Here is a 19705-nt window from a genome sequence, read left to right as displayed (position 1 = left end):
CCATTCCAACAAAATCCTGATCTCCTCCCCCTGCCTCCTTATTCTGGTTTCTGCTCCCTTTCTCTGAGTTCCTCCAGTGTTTTGTGTGTGTTGCTCAAGATTTCCTGCATCTGCAGAACTTCTGATGTCCAGGTTTTCCAAGTCCCTCTGTGGCCAAGGGACTATTGCAGAGAAGACAGATTTTCTCTCCAGGGTCCAATTCTAGTTCGGTTGGCAAATCATCTGTTCACTGTTAACATACAGTACAAATGGACTGCCTAGTTCCTGTATCACACTGGTGACTACAACTTAGGAGACCTTCAAATATTGAATGAGGGAGATGCTGGCCCACATACAATATAGTTAACTTTCATGAACCAAATACTCCCGGTTATTTTTGAACTGGTCCCAAATTCTGATCACATCTAGTTGTATGTCAAAAATATTCCTGGGATTATTAATTACTCCACTGTCCAGGAGCTGCCTGAGAACAATCTGTGCATAGTATTTGACAGCACATAAAAATAATGTCCAGGCTAACCCCTTGAGTTACTGCTTGTCTCGTCTCACACAACGCTCAAGATGCAGCTCACTAAAACATCTGGAAGACCTGAATCAAAAAAAGGAGGAATGGAACTGATTTGGAGTTGAGTCTCAGTCCCATTTCATCTCTGAAGTACAGCAGTATTTGTTCCATAAGCAAGTCTGGCTGGACGGTTTATGCACAGCCTGTCATGTAGATTAATAAAGGATGGCAAGGCAGCACAGTGGTAACAGTGTCAGCGATTGGGTTTCAAATCCTGCCCTTGTCTCTAAGGAGTGTGTATGTTCTGTGTGGGTTTGCTCCGGGTGCTCCAGTTTCTTCCCACATTCCAAAGACGTACGGGTTGGGGTTAGTGAGTTGTGAGCATGCTGTGTTGGCACGGGAAGCATGGTGACACTTGCAGACTGCCTCCAGCGCATTCTCGAGCTGGGTGAGGGGGAAGGTGGGTGCTGGTGGAGGGGAGATGAGTTAAGAAAATGCTGCATTGCCTTCTCCTGTTGGATTCCTTCTTCTTCAGCTCTTTACCTCTTCCACTTATCACCTTCCAGCTTCTTACTTCAAACCCCTCCCCAACCCATCCACCTTTCCCCCTCACCTGGTCTCACCTATCACCTGCCAGCTTGTACTCCTTCCCCTTCCTCCCCCACCTTCTTATTCTGGCTTCTGCCCCCTTCCTTTCCGATCCTGATGAAGGGTCTCAGCCCAAAGCATTGTCTGTTCAATTCCCTCCATAGATGCTGAGTTCCTGCAGGGCTTTGCAGGTGGATATTAGTATTGGTATTGGTATTATTATAGTGAAAAGCTTGTCCTGCAAACTGTTCCTACAGATCAAATCATTACCTTGCATTGAGGTAGAACAAGGTAAAACAATAACAAATGCAAAATAAAGTGTAACAGTTCCAGAGAAAAGTGCAGTTCAGGTAAACAACAAGGTGCAAGATTTTAACGAGGTGAATAGTGAGATCAAGAGTGAACATTATCGTACTAGATCACAGGATCATCACCAGTACAGACTACTTTACAGTTACACTGTCACAGAGAAATTCAAAACAGATACAGTCCCTCCACCCCAACAACTCTATGATGACTTTTTCTCTAAAGTCTTAACAAAGTATGGCTTTTAACCTTCCTGACTCTATCCAGTAGTCCGTTCCATGAGATGGTGCCCCTTTATATGGAGTAGAGATTATTGAGCTAGGTCTTGAATTTTTGACATTTTTAGTTTGATATCATCTTTCAGTTGCCCCTTTCTGAGGCTGAAGAGGTGAATGTTCTCTAATGCACCCTTACAGCCCGCACTTCTAAACCACAGCACAGCCCGTGGTGTCCGAATGATTCTCTTGCGTACTGGGAAAACAGAGTTGAGCACTAGGCTGGAACAGAGCATGCCCACGAGTTTGGAATGATTTATTGTTTGTAGTTCTGGCCGCCCCCTTACAGAGAGGCTGGAGAGGGCGCAGGAGCTTCCCCTCCCAGAAGTATGCAGCCCCCAAGTGCCACCATGTTTCCGGCACAGATATTGCATTCTATTCCTAAATAGAACATCTTTGGAATGTGGGAGGAAACCAGAGAACCAAGAGGAAACCCACGCTTTCATGGGGAGAATGTACAAAATCCTTCGAGACAGCGGCAGGAATTGAACCCCAATCTTACGGCTGGTGCCAACCACCACACTACCTTGCCACTGTATAGGACACAGAACATAGAACACTAGAGCCCAGCAACAGGCCCTTCGGACTGCAATGTCTGTGCCAAACACAATGCTGTCTTAAGCTAATCCATATCCTTCCATTCTCTGCATACTTATTCGTCTAACAGCCGCTTTAATGCCACTATCATATCTACTTTAAATTTCTTCCCTCTCACCTTCGATGCATGTACTCTAGTCTATGCCTCTCATAACAACTTAGGACGGGTCGGCAGTGTAGATGTTAGCATACCACTATTACAGTGCTGGTGACCCGGGTTCATTTCCCACCACTGGCTGTAAAGAACCTGTACGTTTTCCCTGTGACCATGTTTCCTCCCACATTCCAAAGATGTACAGGATGGTAGCTTAACTGGTCACAGAAGTGGAAGGGCCTATTACAGTGCTCAGTCACTAAATAAAATAAAATAATTTTATAAAACTTCCATCAGGTCTCCCATCAGTCTAATACTCCAGAGAAAACAACCTAAGTCTATCCAATCTCTCCTTATAGCTCATACCCTCTCATACCCTCATACCCTCTAATCAAAGGGCCTCAGGAATGAAGGAAAACAAAGGGGAGGAAGTAAGGAACACTAAGGGGTTTGGATACCAGAAGTTAGTGCCTTCTCAACCCTTTTCTCCCCCTCACCTCCCTGATATCTTCCTCCTTCCTTTTTTTCCATCATCCAATGCCCTCTCCTATCAGATTCCCTCTTCCTCATCCCTTTACCTTTTCCCCTATCCCCTCCCAGCTTCTTACTTCATCACCCCTCCTCCACCCACCCACCTCCCCACCTCCTCCCTCACCTGGTCTCATCTATCCCTTGCCAGCTTCTGCTCCATCCTCTCTCCGCCCCCCGCCACCTTCTCATTGTGGCTTCTGCCCCCCTTCCTTTCTCAGCCCAAAACATTTTGACTGTTTATTTCCCTCCATGGATGCTGCCTGACACGCTGAGCTCCTTCAGCGGCTTGTGTGTGATAACCAGTTGTGTTGTATTGTCTGATCTGTGGACTCTTGCTGATAGCAGACACTCCCTGCTTGAAAGCAGTGAGCATACTTTGAAAGTAGGCCATTGGTCACTTTAGAATATTCTATGCGGCTGATGAAACCATTGGATTTGGGAGCAGAATTAGGCCATTTGGCCCATCGAATCTTCTCCATCATTCCATCAACTCCATTCTCTTGCCTCCTCCACATAACTTTTGACACCCTTACTCATCAAGAACCTATCAAGCTCCACTTTAAATATACCCAGTGACTTGGTCTCCACAGCCATCTGTGGCAATGAATTCCACAGATTCACCACCTTCTGTGTTTCTGTCCTAAAGTAACTTCCTTCTATACTGTTCTGAAGGCTGTACCTTCTGGTCTTTGACTCACCCACTATCGGAAACATTCCCTCCATGTCCACTCTCTCTATGCCTTTCAATATTTGGTAAATTTCACTGAGATCTCCCCCTCATTCTTCTAAACTCCAGTGAGTATAAGCTCAGAGCCATCAAACACTCCTCATACATTGACCCACATTACCGTTACTCTTTACCATTAGTCCATAAGACATAGGGGCAGAATCAGGTCATTTTGTACCATCAAGCTTGCTCCACCATTCCATCAGGGCTGATTTATTATCCCTTTCAACCCCATTCTTCTGCTTTCTCCCTACAACCTTTAATGCCCTTACTCATCAAGAACTTATCAATCTCTGCTTTAAATGTACCCAATGATTTGTCCTCCACAGCCGTCTGAGGTAATGAATTCTATAGATAAACAACCCTGTGGCTAAAGAAATTCCTCCTCATCTCTGTTGTAAAAGGATGTCCCTTTATCCTGAGGCTGTTCCATTTATTGATAGTCAGTAAAGACTCAATGGGATGAAGAGCCTTTCTCTGAGCTGAATCTCTCTGTCACTCGATGGTGGTGGTGTGCGCAATGTCTTTTTGTTTGGTTTACCTCCACCTTCTCTTCACGGAGGTGAACCCTCCGAGCTAGCTGTTCTCTGGTGCCCACATCTGGGTACTTGGTTTCCTGGAAGAGGTTCTCCAAGGCTTCCAGCTGCTCGTCCGTGAAGATGGTCCTGTGGCGGCGTTTCCTCCGGCAGTGAAGCTGGTTCAGTAGCTGGAGGTCAGTGCGGGACAGGGCGCCCAGGCTCACGTAGGGCAACACCTGGGGGGCCATAGGGGAGAGGTAGGCTGAGGTCGCCCCTTCCAACCCTGCCAAAGAGAAAGCAAACGTCAGCGCGCTGTAGAACTGAGTCACAGAAAGAGAGAAACATTCCATTAGTTCACCGGGACTTGAGGGTCATAGCGTCACAGAGAAGTACAGCACAGAAACAGGCCCTTCAACCCATCTAAAAACCATTTAAACTGTCTTCTCCCAATGACCTGCACTGGGATCATAGTCCTCCATACCCCTACCATCCATATTATCCAAAACTTCACTTAAACGTTGAAATTGAGCTTGCATGCACCACTTGTGCTGGCAGCTCGTTCCACTCTCTCACCACCCTCTGAGTGAAGAAGTTTCCCCTTATGTTTCCATTAAACATTTCACCTTTCACCCTTAACTATGACCTCTGGTTGTAGTCTCACCCAATCTCAGTGGAAAAAGCCTCCTTGCTTTACCCTATCTATACCTCCTCATAATTTTGTATATCTCTATCAAATCTCCTCTCAATCTTCTACGTTCTAAAGAACATAGTCCTAACCTATTCCTTATAACTCAGGTCCTTCAGACCCGGCAACATCCTTGTAAAATTTTCTCTGTACTCTTTCAACCTTGCTTACATCTTTCCTGTAGGTAGGTGACCGAAACTGTGCACAATACCCCAGATTAGGCCTCACCAATGTCTTTTACAACTTCAATATAACATCCCATCTGTCCTCAGTACGTTGAGTTATAAAGGCCAATGTGCCAAAAGCCTGAATTATGGACCTGTATTCCCAGATCCCCTTGTTCTACCACACTCCTCAGTGCTCTACCGCTCACTGTGTAAGACCTACCCTGGTTGGTCCTACAGGAGTGCAAGACCTCGCACTTTTCTGTATTAAATTCCAACTGCCATTTCTCAGCCCATTCTTCCAGCTGGTGCAGATCCCTCTGCAAGCCATGTTTACAGAGAGATGTTAAACCAGATGATAAGCCAGATTTACAGAAAGATGTTAAGACCATAAAATATAGGAACAGAATTAGGCTATTTGGCCTGCTGCGCTATTCCATCATGGCTGATATATCATCCCTCTCAACCCATATTCCTGCCATATCCCCGTAACTTTTGACGCCCTTACTAACCAAAAACCTATCAACCTTCATTTTAAATATACCCAATGACTTGGCTCCCACAGCTGTAAGTGGCAATGAATTCCCTCTAAAGAATTTCCTCCTCACCTCTGTTCTAAAGGAACGTCCTTCTGTTCTGAGGCTGTGCCCTCTGGGTCCTTTCCAAGCACAGCAAATCCTTTCTTAGAAAAGGGGCCCAAAACTGCTCGCAATACTCCAGATGCAGCCTGACCAAGGGCTTAAGCAGCTTGGGACGGTTTTCATTGGATCGTAGGAGAATGAGTGGTGATCACAGAGGGCAAAGGCTTAAGGTGAGTGGTGGGTTTTAATGGGAACCTGGGGGGTAACCTCTTCACCCAGGGGACGGTCAGTATATGGAACAAGCTGCCAGAGGAAGTAGTTGAGTAAAAGTTTGCACTATTTATTCTATTACATATACATTTTTATTATGGATGAGGTCTACTTTTGAAATTAGAAAATGTAAATGTTTGAGGCAGGTATGTTAACAGTATTTTAAAAACACTTGAACAGAGAAATGGGTAGGAAAGATTTAGAGGGATCGGGACCAAATAATCATGATCAGCATGGGGATTGGGCTGAAGGGCCTGATTATGTCATAGTCATAGTCATACTTTATTGATCCCGGGGGAAATTGATCTGTGATTCTGTGACACTACAGCCAGAAGGAAGTCACATAGCCCATCTCAGAATGCAGAACGTAGAACATAGGAACCAGCTCTTCATCCCACAGTGTTTCCACTCATAATGAAATTGAAATATATTAAATCTCTTCTGCCTGCACACGATCCATATCCCCCCATTCCCTTCATATTCACGTATCTCTTGAAAAGCCTTTCAAATGCCACCAGTGTATTGCTTGCATCATTACATCTGGCAGTCCATTCCAGGCACCCAGCACTCTGAACTAAAAAACCTAGCCAGCACATCTCTTTTCAACTTGCCCCTCTCACCTTAAATGCATGTCCTCTAGTGCTTGGCATATCGATCCTAGGAAAGAGATTCCGGCTGCCTACCCTGTCCACGCTCCTCATAATTCTATAAAGTTCTGTCAGGTCACCCTTCACTACAGAGAAAAAAAACAATTCTGGTTTGTCCAACCTCACCTCTAATCCAGGCAGCTTCTTCTACACCTTCTGCAGAGCCTCAAATCTTCCCTGTAAGGGGGCAACCAGAACTGACAACGATAATCTAAGTGAGGACTAGCTGATATTGTATACAGCCACAATGTGATGTCACAACGTAAGTCAGCAGACATCTGACGGTGATTAACATCGACCATCATCATAGACCCCCACCGTCCAGGACATACCCTCTCCTCACTGGCAGGAGGTACAGAAACCTTAGGTCCCACTTCACCAGATCTGGAACAGTTATTACACCTCAACCGTCAGGCTCCTGAACCGGCGTGAATAACTTCATTCTCCACAACTCTGAACTGATTCTACAACCTTCAGAATTCACTTTCAAGGCCTCTTTGCATCTTATGTTCTCAGTATTATTTTTTAATTTGCACAATTTGTCTTCTGTTGCACATTGATCTTTGTTGATGTATAATTTTTCATAAATTCTATTGTTTTTATTTTTCCTGTAAATGTTGCAAGGAAATGAATCTCAGAGTAGTGTATGGTAACATATACATATTTGATAATAAATAAATGCACTTTTAATTTTGAATTTTAAAGTTAAAACATCAAAGTTCAAAGTAAATTCATTATCAAGGTATTTATATGTCACCATATACTACCCTGAGATTCATTTTCTGTGGGCATTCACTGCAGAACTGCAAAAGATCTACAACAGAATCAATGAAAATCTACACACTAAGACTGACAAATAACCAATGTGCAAAAGAAGTAATCTATGAAAATACAAAAACAAATAAATTAATAAGTAGATAAATAAATAAATAATACTGAGAATGTGAGTTGTAGGTGAGTCCATAGATTGTAGAATCGGTTCAGAGTTGAGGTGAGTGAAGTTATCTATGCTGGTTCAGGTGCCTGATGTTTGAAGGGTAATAACCGTTCCTGATCCCGGTGCGGGACTTGAGGCTCCTGTACCAGTAGTGAGTAGAGAGCGTGGCATGAGAACTTTGACATCTAATCAAGTGTCTGCAATCCCGAGCCTATCTACAAATCACCATCATTTCCAGGTAAGGCTAGCTCCTCATCCACTTCACTGACACCAGTCATGAACCCCTCCAGCAGTCAGTCCTGGGGTGCTGTAAGCAGGTATGATAATGACCTTCAAGAAGCATTTAGACAGACACACGAACGTGAAGGTAATGTGGGGATGTAAAGTTGTTCTCTCTTCCTCTCTTCCCGTCGGGCAGCAGCTACAAAAGCCTGAAAGCATGGACCACCAGGCTTAAGTACAGCTTCTATGCCACTGTTATAAAGATTTAACAATTAGCTTCATTTGTCATACTGTAGGTACATTGAAACATGAAATACTTTGTTTGTATCAATGACCAACACAGTCTGTGGATGTGCTGGGGGAAACGTGCAAGAGTCGCCGTGCCTCAGGCACCAACATAGCACATCCAGAACTTGGGAACCCTGACCCGAATGTCTTTGGAGTGTGGGAGGAAACCAGAGCACCTGGAGGAAACCCATGCATCATGGGACAATGAATAAACCTTACAGCTAGCGGCAGGAATTAAATCCCAGTCTTACAGCCTGTACTGTAAAGCATTTATACTAACCACTACGCCATCATGCTGCCCCTAAAAACATGGAACGCTTTGTGAATGTGCATGTCAAATATACTTGTACGGCTATTAAATAGTTTCCTAGTATGATATCATAGACTCTTGACCTCCCAATCTTCCTAGTTGTAACCTCGCACCTTGGTTGCCAGCTCTGCACTTTCTCTGTAGCTGTTCCACTTTATTCTGCATTCTGTTATTGTTTTACCTTGTTCTACCTCAGTGCACTGTGTAATGATTTGATCTGTATGAACCATGTGCAAGACAAGCTTTTCACTGTATCTCGGTACATGTGACAATCCATGATCTGGACCGTGTGTGGGCAGAGGGGATGGGCTTCATTGGGCATGGTCAGTGCAGTCAAAGTGGGACGAGGAGCCTGTCCCTGTCTTGTGCCGTATGTCTGCCCCAATCCTTCACTCCGCGCCTCGGGCTCTGCCTCATGAAAGTACAAAGTAACTGAGCAAAGCCAGGCATGTGTCAGAGTGAAGAGGAACAGTGTGAAGCCGTAGCCTCCAGTCAGATCAGACACAAGAAGGATTGCAGATGCTGAAATTGAACAACAGGCCAAAATTGCTGGAGGCAGGATTTTTTGTGTGTTGCTCCAATCAGATTGTTTTTAAAACCAAAATAGAATCAGAATCAGAATCAGGTTTATCACCAATGACGTATGCCATGAAATTTGCTGTGTTGCAGCAACAGTACAATGCTATACATAAAATACACTATAAATTACAGTAAGAAATATATATAAAAAATAAGTAAGTTGTGCAAAAAATAGTGAGGTAGTGTCCATTCAGAAATATGGCAGAGAGGAAGAAGCTGTTCCTGAATCACTGAGTGTGTGTTTCCACTCTCCTTGACGGTAACAATGAGGAGAGGGTATGATGTTGAGGGCAGGGGTCCTTCTGAGGCATCAGCTTTTGAAGATGTCCTCAATGTTATGCCCATGATGGACTTTGAGTTTACAACCCTCTGTGGCCTTTTCTGATCCAATGCAGTGGCCCCTCCACAGCAGCTGGTGATGAAACCAGTGGGATTACTTTCCGTGGTACATCTGTAGAAACTTGGTAGAGTTTTTGGTGACATCTCAAATCTCCTCAAACTCCTAATGAAGTGTGTGTCTTCTTTGTAATTGCATCAATATATTGGGCCCACGATAGAGCTTCAGAGGTGACACCCAGAAACTTGAAAATGCTCACCCATTCCACTGCTGACCCCCCGATGAGGACTGGTGTGCATTCCCTTGACTTTATTTGTACAATGCCTTTTCATTCTTATATTTCTAAACATTCTGTTTAGTGCTCAAAAACACTGTTTAAGCCAAAAGCACTGTTGTCACTCATGTGGCCCCTGGGGTGGTAGACTATTACAATACTTGAGGGGCTTCTGGCCCCTCCCTCTCCAGTAGCAGAAGAACCCCATACTGTGGTCCTCCCCCACCGGTGGCTGCATCGAGCTCCAGTATGTGTCTCAGCACGTACCCCTGCGGCCTGGAATGTGCCTGTCAGCAGCATTCCTCCGCCGGTGTAGCGATGCGCAGGCAAACCAAAGGGTGTTCCTCACAGAGTCTATTCAGATCAGATTGCCGTATCCACCAATACGGGGCGCCATGAAATCATGGTGAAACGGCCACTCCTGGTGGTCAGATGTCAGGGGTATGAGTCACCAGCACAACCTCACATTTGCCTCTGCACTCTTCATGGAACAGAACGTGCTGGTGATGAATTTAAGCAACGGGATGCTCACATACCTACTCCCTGCTACCGAGTGGGAAAGGGAAGGAGCTGGAATAAGAGGGAAGGGGGGAAGGAGAGGGAGAATTATCCCACTCCCACTTCCCTCTCCTTCCACTCCCCACTCTGCCTTGCTTCTTACCTCTTCTCTTCTCCTCACCCACCCATCCCCTTCCCCTGGTGCCCCTCCTCCTTCCATGGTCCACTGTCCTCTCCTATCAGATTCTTTCTTTTTCAGCCCCTTATTCCATCTATTGGCTCCCAGCTTCTCACTTCATCCCCTCTCCCCTTCATCCACCCACCTTCTCCTCATCAGTGATCTTCTAGCTTAAACTCCTTCCCTTTCCCCCACCATCTTACTCTGGCCCACCCCCTCTCCACTCCTCGTGAAGCATCTTGGCCTGAAACACTAACCGTTTATTCCATTCCATAGATGCTGCCTGACCTGCTGAGTTCCTCCAGTATCTTGTGTGTGTCACTCTGGATTTCCAGCATCAGCAGGATCTCCTGTGTTTCTAATCAAGCACCATTCTGCTCATCAATCTAAACAGTCAACCAGATTTAAAGCATTGGGCCCACTACTTTTCATATTATATGTCAATGATTTGTATGATAGAATTGATGGCTTTGTAGCTAACTATACAGATGATACAAAGATAGGTGGTGGGGCAGTTAGTGTTGAGCAGGGAGTCCGCAGGAGGACTTGGGCAGATTCGGAGAATGAGCAGAGAAGTGGCAGATGGAATACAGTATCGGAGATTGTATGGTCATGCACTTTGGTAGAAGGAATTAAGGCGTAGTCTATTTTCTAAATGGGAAGCAAAATCAGAAATTGGAAGTGCAAAGGGACTTGGGAGTCCTAGTGCAGAATTCCCTAAAGGTTAACTTGCCGGTTGTGTTGGTAATAAGGAAGGCAAATGCAATGCTAGCATTCACTTTGAGAGGATTAGAATATAAAAGAAAGGATGCAGTGCTGAGTTTTTATCGGGCATTGTTCAGACTGTATTTGGAGTAGTCTGAGCAGTTTTGGGTTGCATTTCTATAAAAGCTTGTGCTAGCATTGGAGAGGTTCAAGAGGAAGTTTACGATAATCCTTGGAATGAAAGAATTAATACTTGAGAAAAATTGATGCCTCTGGGAGGCTGTATTCACTGGAGTTTAGGATATTGAGGGTGGGGGATCTCATTGAAACCTATGGAATTCTTTGCCACAGATGGCTGTGGAGGCTGGGCATGGGTATATTTAAAGTGGAGGTTGATACGATCCTGATTAGTAAGGGCATCAAAGTTATGGGGACAATGGCATTGAAAGGGAAAGTAAATCAGCCATGATCAAATGCTGGAGCAGACTCGATGTGCTGAATGACCTAATTTCTTATGGTTTTATGATTTTATGACAGATCATTGTTCTTGTTAACTATTTTCCCTTCTCGGATGCTGCCTGACCTGCTGAGTATCTTCAGTACGTTCTGATTTTGTTTCAGATTTCCGGCATCTGCATCTACTTCCCTTCTACCATTTGATTCTTGAAGCAATCTCCACATCTCTAATCACTGCCTTGTTATAGCAACACTGTGACCACTTTGCACTACAATGGACTTAGTATTGTTGTTCTAATTGTGCTCTTTAGAGTCATAGAGTAATATAGGCCCTCCAGCCCAACCAGTCCATGCTGACCACACTGTCCACTCAGCTAGTTCCAATTTCTTGCGTTCAGCCCATATCCCTCCAAGCCACCCCTCCATGTAGCTATTCAAGTGCCTCTTAAATGATACTATCATACCTGCCTCAACCACTTCCTCTGGCAGCTTGTTCCAACACTCCCCACCCTCTGCGTGAGAAAGTTGCCCTTCAGGTCCCTTTTAAATCTTTCCCCTGTCACCCTAAATCTATGCCCCCCAGTTTTGGACTCCCCTACCCAGGGGGAAAGACTGCCCAACTTAGCTTTGCGTGCCAGCCTTGCCAGCCTTTCTCTGCAGCTCAGGCCCTTTATTCACGATAACTTTCTTGTAAATGTACTCTTTCCGATTTAACCACGTCCCTTTTAGGGAGACCAAAACTGTACAAAGCATTATTTGTATAATTTTTATGATTTTCTTGTGAATGTTGTGTTTCTCATGCTCTGTGCTTGCGACGCTGCCGCAAGTAAGTTTTTCATTGCACCTGTGTACACACGTACTTGTGCAGATGTCAATAAACGCTATCTGAATTAATTTATGTTCATCCTTAACCAAATCTCCTCGATCAGTTGGTATTTATTCAAACACTCCGTCGGGTCATTTTTCTTTTTTTTAAAAAAAAAGCGACGACATTAGAAATATTTCCAACTCAACGGGGCGATTCTCAAATCAATAGGGGTTTGAAAGATTCGGACCCTCCGCATTCTCCTCACTCACCTCTTCCAGTGGCCTGGGTTAGAAACCATCAGATCCCGCTCACTTAATCTATCCAGGCCCCATTACAGCCCCATTGCAGATTTAAGAAGTTTACCAAATCAATTTGCCACTTTGAATTAAATTTAGTTCATTTTCAACTGCACGCTGTAAATTATAATTTGATTTATTTAGTTCTCTTCCGAGAATTCCGAGAACTAATGAGACATACCAGCAACAACAGTCACGTTCGCTTCGTTATATTTGTCTCTAATTCCAACTCATTCTAAAATGTGATTACATGCCCGCTTCCCGGGGAGAAGGTAAAGGATCAACGTTTTATGGCCAATTTCTTCCCTTCTTCCATCAGATTTCTCTATGGCCCATGAACCACTGAGCATTACCCCACTACTTCTCTTTTGTTCTATGTAGTGTTCGTTTTCTTTAATTATGAATTACAGTATTTCTATATACTGTTCTGCACAGCTGCCACAAAAGTAATACATTTCACAACATATATCAGTGATAATAAACCTGATTCTGATTTAACTATTACAGGGAGGAGGTACAGGGGCCTGAAGACAGACACTCAACACTTCTTCCCCTCCGCCATCAGATTTCTGAAGGGGAAATGAACCCAAGAAAAGGGGAAATGAACCCAAGAACTGTTACTCGCTTTTTGCACTGTGTGTGTGTGTGTGTGTGTGCCTGATGTTGTTTCTGATTTTACTATTACAGAATCCCCTTTATCTGCCTGAAATTACGTTTCGTTTCCACAGCCGTTGTAATGCAGTCGTTAACAATTTTACGCGTTGCTTTTATATTACGTGGCTGTAGTTTGCGTGTTGTGCCTTTTTATATTTATACGCCGAGTTTGTTTTAAATTTCCTCTTCTGCAAGCTTTCAATATCCACGTTGCTCTCACACACATGGCGCTGATCGCCTTTGTCAATAGTCTCCTACCGCTGTCTCTCACACTTAATTTTGCCTCATGTATTGATCTTTGCTGAAAATACGCGGGTAACGTTTGCTCTCTTGTGCTGTAAATTGGTCTCGAACTGAACGAAAACTTGTCTGACAACCTCCTGGAGTTTCACTGTGTTCTCACCTACTCAGACGGGATTTCCCTGCCCGATGTGAGGTCTTATTTAAAACCCAAACTAATAGGTTAAACCAGCAACAACAATCACATTCGTTTAATTATGTTTGTCCCTAATTCCAACTAATTCTCGCCGAGTTAATTAATTCTCCCTCCCTCTCCCTCCTTAAATTCAATATTGTCTCTTAACCGATTAATTCTTAAACGTCAGGAAGTTGTCATGGGTATCCATTGTAATCTAACCTCTCTCGGCGACCCGCCTTTGGTCAGCTCCCGACCCTCATCCCGGGACCGGGGAGCCCCTCGACACCGTTGGGCAAAAATACCTCACACACAAAGTGTTGGAGAAACTCAGCCAGTCAGGCGGAATCTACGGAGGGGAATAAAGATTCTACGTTTTGGTCCGAAATCCTGTATGTGGCGACACTTGTGGGCTGCCCCCAACACATCATAGAGTCATTGCGATAGAATAGTACAGCATCGAAACAGCCCCCTCGGCCTATTCAGTCCATACCGAACTATTAATCTGAATAATCCAATCGATCTGCATCCGGAGCACAGCCTTGCATATCCCTCCCATCCACGTACCTATCCGAATTTCTCTTAAATGTTGAAATCGAGCCCGCATTCCCCACTTTCGCGGGAAATTCGTTCCACACTCACACCTCCCTCTGAGTTAAGAAGTTCCCCTCCTTAAATATTTCACCTTTCACCCTTAAACCATGACTTCTAGTTCCAGTCTCACCCACCCTCCGCGGAAAAAACCTGCTTGCATTTATCCACATCCTAGGGGACCCTTGGCACATTTCATTCTATGTTTCGATGTACACGTGATAAATAAATCTGAATCTTGAGTTTTGGCTGTTTATTCCCCTCCATAGATGCTGCCTGATTTGCTGACTTCCTCCAGCACTTTGTCCGCGTGTTGCTCAAGACTTCCAGCACCTTATGTTTATGATTCAGGGTCGGAGAGCGCGCCGCTTTGACGGGAAATCGCGTTTCGCGGATCAATCGATCAATATTTCTCATGTTCATAGTTCAACAGAGAATGGAATTCAAACAGGAGGCACGTTTTACTTTCCACATTGGACAGCTAAATGAAAACCGCACTGCGTAAGGGCAAACGTTTATATTATTACTAAATACGTAAAACTCTGGAAACAAAGAGCGGGTTCGACCTGTAACATTAACCATTTGTTTCTCTTTCATCAGATCTGTATCCGCCACTTTCTGTTTGTTTTTAATTTAACGTTATCGGAAACTGACATGATTGATACATACACAATCACATTTAGTATTTTGATGGGAGACGTATCGAAATAGATGTTCATTTCTTAGTATTTCGATACGTCTCCCATCAAAATACTAAGAAATGAACATCTATTTTAAATCGATCCAAATTTAGATTAAAATTTCAAACAACACACATCAAAGTTGCTGGTGAACGCAGCAGGCCAGGCAGCATCTCTAGGAAGGGGTACAGTCGGCGTTTCGGGCTGAGACCCTTCGTCAGGACTAACTGAAGGAAGAGTTAGTAAGAGATTTGAAAGTGGGAGTTTTGAAAATTTCAAAATCAGGTTTATTATCGCCGACATATGTCGTGAAGTTTGTTGTTTTGCGGCGCAGTACAGCGCAAGACATAAAATATTCCAACTACCCTACAATAAGAAATTTTAAAAAATAAATAAAGAGCGCAAACATATAGCCAAGTAGTGAATTGGTGTTCAGGAATCTGATCCGCAGATCTGATGGTAGATCGTAGTTTAGAATTCGCTCAACCCTAAACAGAGGTCAGTGATCTGTGGCCTGTGACGTGTAATTGGTAAATGTTCCTTTTGTTATTATTGTCACATTATTGTGATTGCCAATACTGAATGGCATCTGTTTAAGGCGAGTGGAGGAAAAGTTTAGGGGAATGTGGGAGGTAGTTGTTTTTTTTCACACAGATAATGGAGGTGCCTGGGAGGACTGATATTACAGAGATTTCTGAGACTTGGACACTGGCATTGAAAGCAGAGGGTTACATAGGAGGGAAGTTTAGAGTACAGTCGGCACAATATACTATGTATCGAGACACAATGAAAAGCTTTCGAATGCTTTCGATCCAGACAGATCTTAGGTTTTGACAAGTCAATTTCCTGACACGTTTACAACAAAAAAAAACCGCCCCAGTCCCACGTCTAACCTTCCGAGAAAGCAGGCTGAAAACGCACGTAAACCGAGTCTCCCCCCGCCCGAACATCGTACAAAGTGAGCGAGCGAGAGTGAGTTACCTGGCGGCAGACAGGAGCAGTGTTGCGTGTTCAGCGGCTGGCAACTGGGCACGGTGCTGCAGCACGACACCCTGGTCGTACCGGGGACGTAGTAATAATTGTAAGCCATCCTCGAACCCCCGACTGCCAGGCTGGGATGCTGAGGGGTCGGCGCCGGCGGAGGAGGAGGCGGAGGCGGAGGGGCGACAGCCGGAGAATAGAGCCCCAGGTACTCCGTACTGGCACAGACCGTGTCCCCGGCGATGCCAGGGTACGCCGGCAGCGGAGCGGTGTGGAGCCCTGTCGAGTCCTTACAGTGAGACCTGCCTCCTGATAAAATACTATCGATGCTGAACATCTCCGCCGGCATCACCAACATCCGATAGAGGACCAAAGAATTCCGTCCTTGTGAGTAAACCAAGAGTTAAATCAACTTCCCAAAAATATGGTCATATACATACTCTACTGTACGATACAACAATTTTGCAACCTTGGCATACAAAATCAGATTGTGGCAGGAAGCTGGGACTCTTTATCACTACCCCTACTGAAAGGGTGTTCACAGGGTTTTATATGCACATAATCCACGTCATGGATTTTTTTAACCCGTTGCTTATGTAATTGGAAGGGAAAACAAGATTTCTCTGGTTTTAATACCCCCTTCCTTTTTTTAATCTCTCCCCCTTCTCTCTCTCTCCAGGATCCTCTGCTCCCTGGATTAAAGAAATTAACTACGATTTTTGCACCTCCCGATTAAGCGTTAAAAAGGCTTTGTAATCGGGGTTTAAAGCGACCCCCAGTGCCTTCACCAGCGGCCCCTCCCCGCCAGCAGCTAATTACAGCGATTAATCCGATTAGTGGCATAAACCGGTTTGCAAACACTCCCCATCCGAAGCCCCAACTTCCTTAAATCCTCTTCAATCATAAATCTCCCCCCACCCCCGCCATCTCTCTCCGCGAACCCAAAGACAACTCAGAGGCCTTAACTTGAAACTCTTCCAATGTTTGTGAGCACGGATTTAGCAAATGCTGTAGCGCCAGTGACAACGCGTTTATTAGACAGTGGTAGTTTTTCTTTTATATTTTAAGATTGTTTTAATTATTCGATTGATCTTGAGTCTTACAGTGAGGGTTTGTTCGGAGTTTTGCAAGAAAACGTAATACTTTGCTGTATAAAATTACAACCCTGTTTTACACCCCCCTCCCCATTAGAGAGCTCTTCTGTTCGTTTATTTGTCTATCCGTCGCCTCAACGAGATATATCCGTACAAGATTCACACCTACAACATAAACAAATACGTTTTAAATTGTATTTGTTTGTAGTATAGGTAAGTGCATTTTAAATCATAGATAACTGTAAATAGCTAACTGCCTTATAACAACATATACTTACCTAACTACAGGCACATTTATTTCCGCACGTCAATCGTTCTTTGTACACTTGCACACTAATATATCTATCTATAAATTATGTATAAATTATCTGTGCGTTCTCTATGTGCCTTGAATGCTGCTGCAAGCATGTTTTTCATCGTACCTGCACCTCACCGTAATTGTGTACATGGCAATGAACTCGACTTGACCGATTGTCTTTCTCCCTCCATCTATCAGGTTGCCTGTCTGAATTCCTTCAGCCTCTCTGTCTCTCTGTCTGCCTCTCCCTCAAACAATCTCTCTATCCATTCTCGTGTCTCCCTTTGTCTGCCTGTCTCCATCTCTCTTCCTCTGTCGACATCTCCTTCCCTGTTTATCTACACTCTCTCTTACTCGCTCTCTCTCTACCTCCATCCATTTAGTTCTATCTGCCCATCTATCACTTTATCTGTCTATCTATCCCTTACTATCTATTTATATCAGAATCAGGTTCTTACCGCTATTTATCTATCTGTCACGTTATCTATTTCTCGCCATTTATTTATCCATCGTTTTATCTATCGCTATCTATTTTTCAGTCTTTCTATTGCTCATCACCTATCTAACTGCAAACCCCCAACCCCGTCTATGCGCCCCCTCCTCTGTGTCTTCATTATCTCTTTATCCATCGACCCTTTCTCCTGCCCACCTGGTGTGCCCGGCTCCCCATTCCTCCGCTGGTTTGGCCGCAACCTCCCCGCCAGGAAACCGCCTTCCCCCGGCCGTTTCTGTGCAGAACTCCACGGATAAATTCAACACTCTCACTCTGTTCAAATGCCGTAAACGCGGAGAAACATTCGCCGCCGCGAAATTAAATCTAAAATTGTTTGATATTGCGTTTAATCTGTGAAAGCATTATTATACAGGAGAAGAAAAATAAACATCTTAAATCATGCGATAAATCCGAGAAAGGAATTCATTAAATAGAAATGAAATCAGCCTTTTATAACCGTGGATATCGAAGTAAAGGGTGGAAATATATTTCATTATAAAAAAAATTAAAACGGACAATTTAAGGTTGACGAACATAACCGAAGTTATTTCAGCGAGGAGTGATTGCTGAAAGGGGTCTGTGCAGAGTCCAAGAATTTACACAGCCTCAGCGCTAAATGAGGCAATCCCAGCCATTTGAAGTTAAACGTCTGAGAAAATCAAAATATTTTATTTACAATCATTAATAGCAAGACTCAACAGACGGTTATAGGAAGGCGGGAGGTCAAGCAGTATCTGTGGGGACGAAGTGTTGGTTGAAGTTTGGAATCGAGCCGCTGTCTTCCTCCAGAAGATGATACTTTGCTGCAGAGACCGGAGTCTACAATCTCTTCTGTGCCTGACAGCAAATAAACGCAGTCTCCAGAGTTCATCGCCGAGAAAGGATCGACAAGCGGCATTTAACACAACCTAAGTTTACCTGAAGCTTTGGCTCCTCAAGAGTAACACCGCTTTCAAACTCCACCTCACCTCAGCTCTGAACTGATTCCACAACCCGTGGACTCGCTTTCAAGGGCTCTACGGCTCGTGTTCTCAGTATGATTTATTACATTATTATTATTTGTGTGCTTTTTTGTACTTGCAGTTTATCTTTTGCACATTGGTCGTTTGTCCGTCTTTATTTGCATATAGTTTTTCATTGATTCTATTGTGTTGCTTTGTATCTACTGCGTATGCACACTAGAAAATGTATTTCAGGGTAGTATGTGGTGGCAATTTACGTTGAACTTTGAATTTATCATTGTGAATTTAAAAATTCGCATTATAATTCCATAACAGACATGGGTTAAAGTGATTCGAGTTTCTCGGCGAGATTCCGCCCATCGACCGCAGAAACTATTACCAGAGTCACCCATGTGGGAAACATTAGCGGATCATTCACTTGTGTTTTATATTCAGGAAGCGGGTTTCACACTGTTTTACAAACCACGAGCAAATGACCCCAATAATCCCTCACCAGGATCCAATGGATCTACTAAAGGGACCGGGGAAAGACCCTCTGCGAACCGATATGGAAGAACACAGCACAGAAACAGGCCCTTCGGCCCGCAACGTCGTGCCGTGCTCATTAAGATAATGATATCCGATTAAACCAATTTCCTTCTGCCTGCACACGGATTCTCTGTACGTTCAAAGCGCCTCTCTCCCCAGCATTCACTTCAGTTAACACATTAACACTCATATTAAACAGATGATATAGTCATTCACATTAGCGCGCGCGCACACACACACACACACACACATACATGCACACACACATACACATACATACACACTCGCACAAATACACACACACGCATAAACACACACACATACACATACACACGCACACATACACACACACAAATACACACACATACACACGCACGCATACACACACACAAATACACACAGATACACACACAGAAACACACACACACACACACAACCGACAAAATGCTGGAGGAACTCAGCAGGTCAGGCAGCATCTATGAAGGGGTAGAAACAGTCGACGTTTCGGGCTCTGATCGACGCCCGAAATGTCGACTGTTCTCTTTGTCGGTGTTACTCTGAATTTACAGCATCTGCAGAATCTTTTGTGTTTATTCCTCACACATATTCACAATAAGGTCCTTAAACACTCAG

The 19705-nt window shown here is 44.2% G+C and overlaps 1 protein-coding gene across 2 annotated transcripts in view; it reads right to left on the bottom strand.

Annotated features, from left to right (window-relative positions):
* gsc (goosecoid) overlaps positions 1-19705 on the bottom strand; it is a 38086-nt gene that overhangs the window by 14837 nt on the left and 3544 nt on the right. The window contains exons 2-3 of one of the 2 annotated variants that reach the window (XM_072239879.1): positions 15698-16081; positions 4165-4424 (exon numbers count right to left, since the gene is read on the bottom strand). In XM_072239879.1, coding sequence (XP_072095980.1) covers positions 4165-4424; positions 15698-16055 — 618 coding nt within the window. In that variant the 5' untranslated portion in view covers positions 16056-16081. Of the gene's footprint in view, positions 1-4164; positions 4425-15697; positions 16461-19705 lie in introns of those variants that run through there. The other variant, XM_072239962.1, reaches the window with a different exon arrangement.

Source organism: Mobula birostris, chromosome 1, assembly GCF_030028105.1.
Source record: "Mobula birostris isolate sMobBir1 chromosome 1, sMobBir1.hap1, whole genome shotgun sequence".
NCBI lineage: Eukaryota > Metazoa > Chordata > Chondrichthyes > Myliobatiformes > Myliobatidae > Mobula > Mobula birostris.
This window is presented reverse-complemented; position numbering and strand designations above follow the sequence as displayed.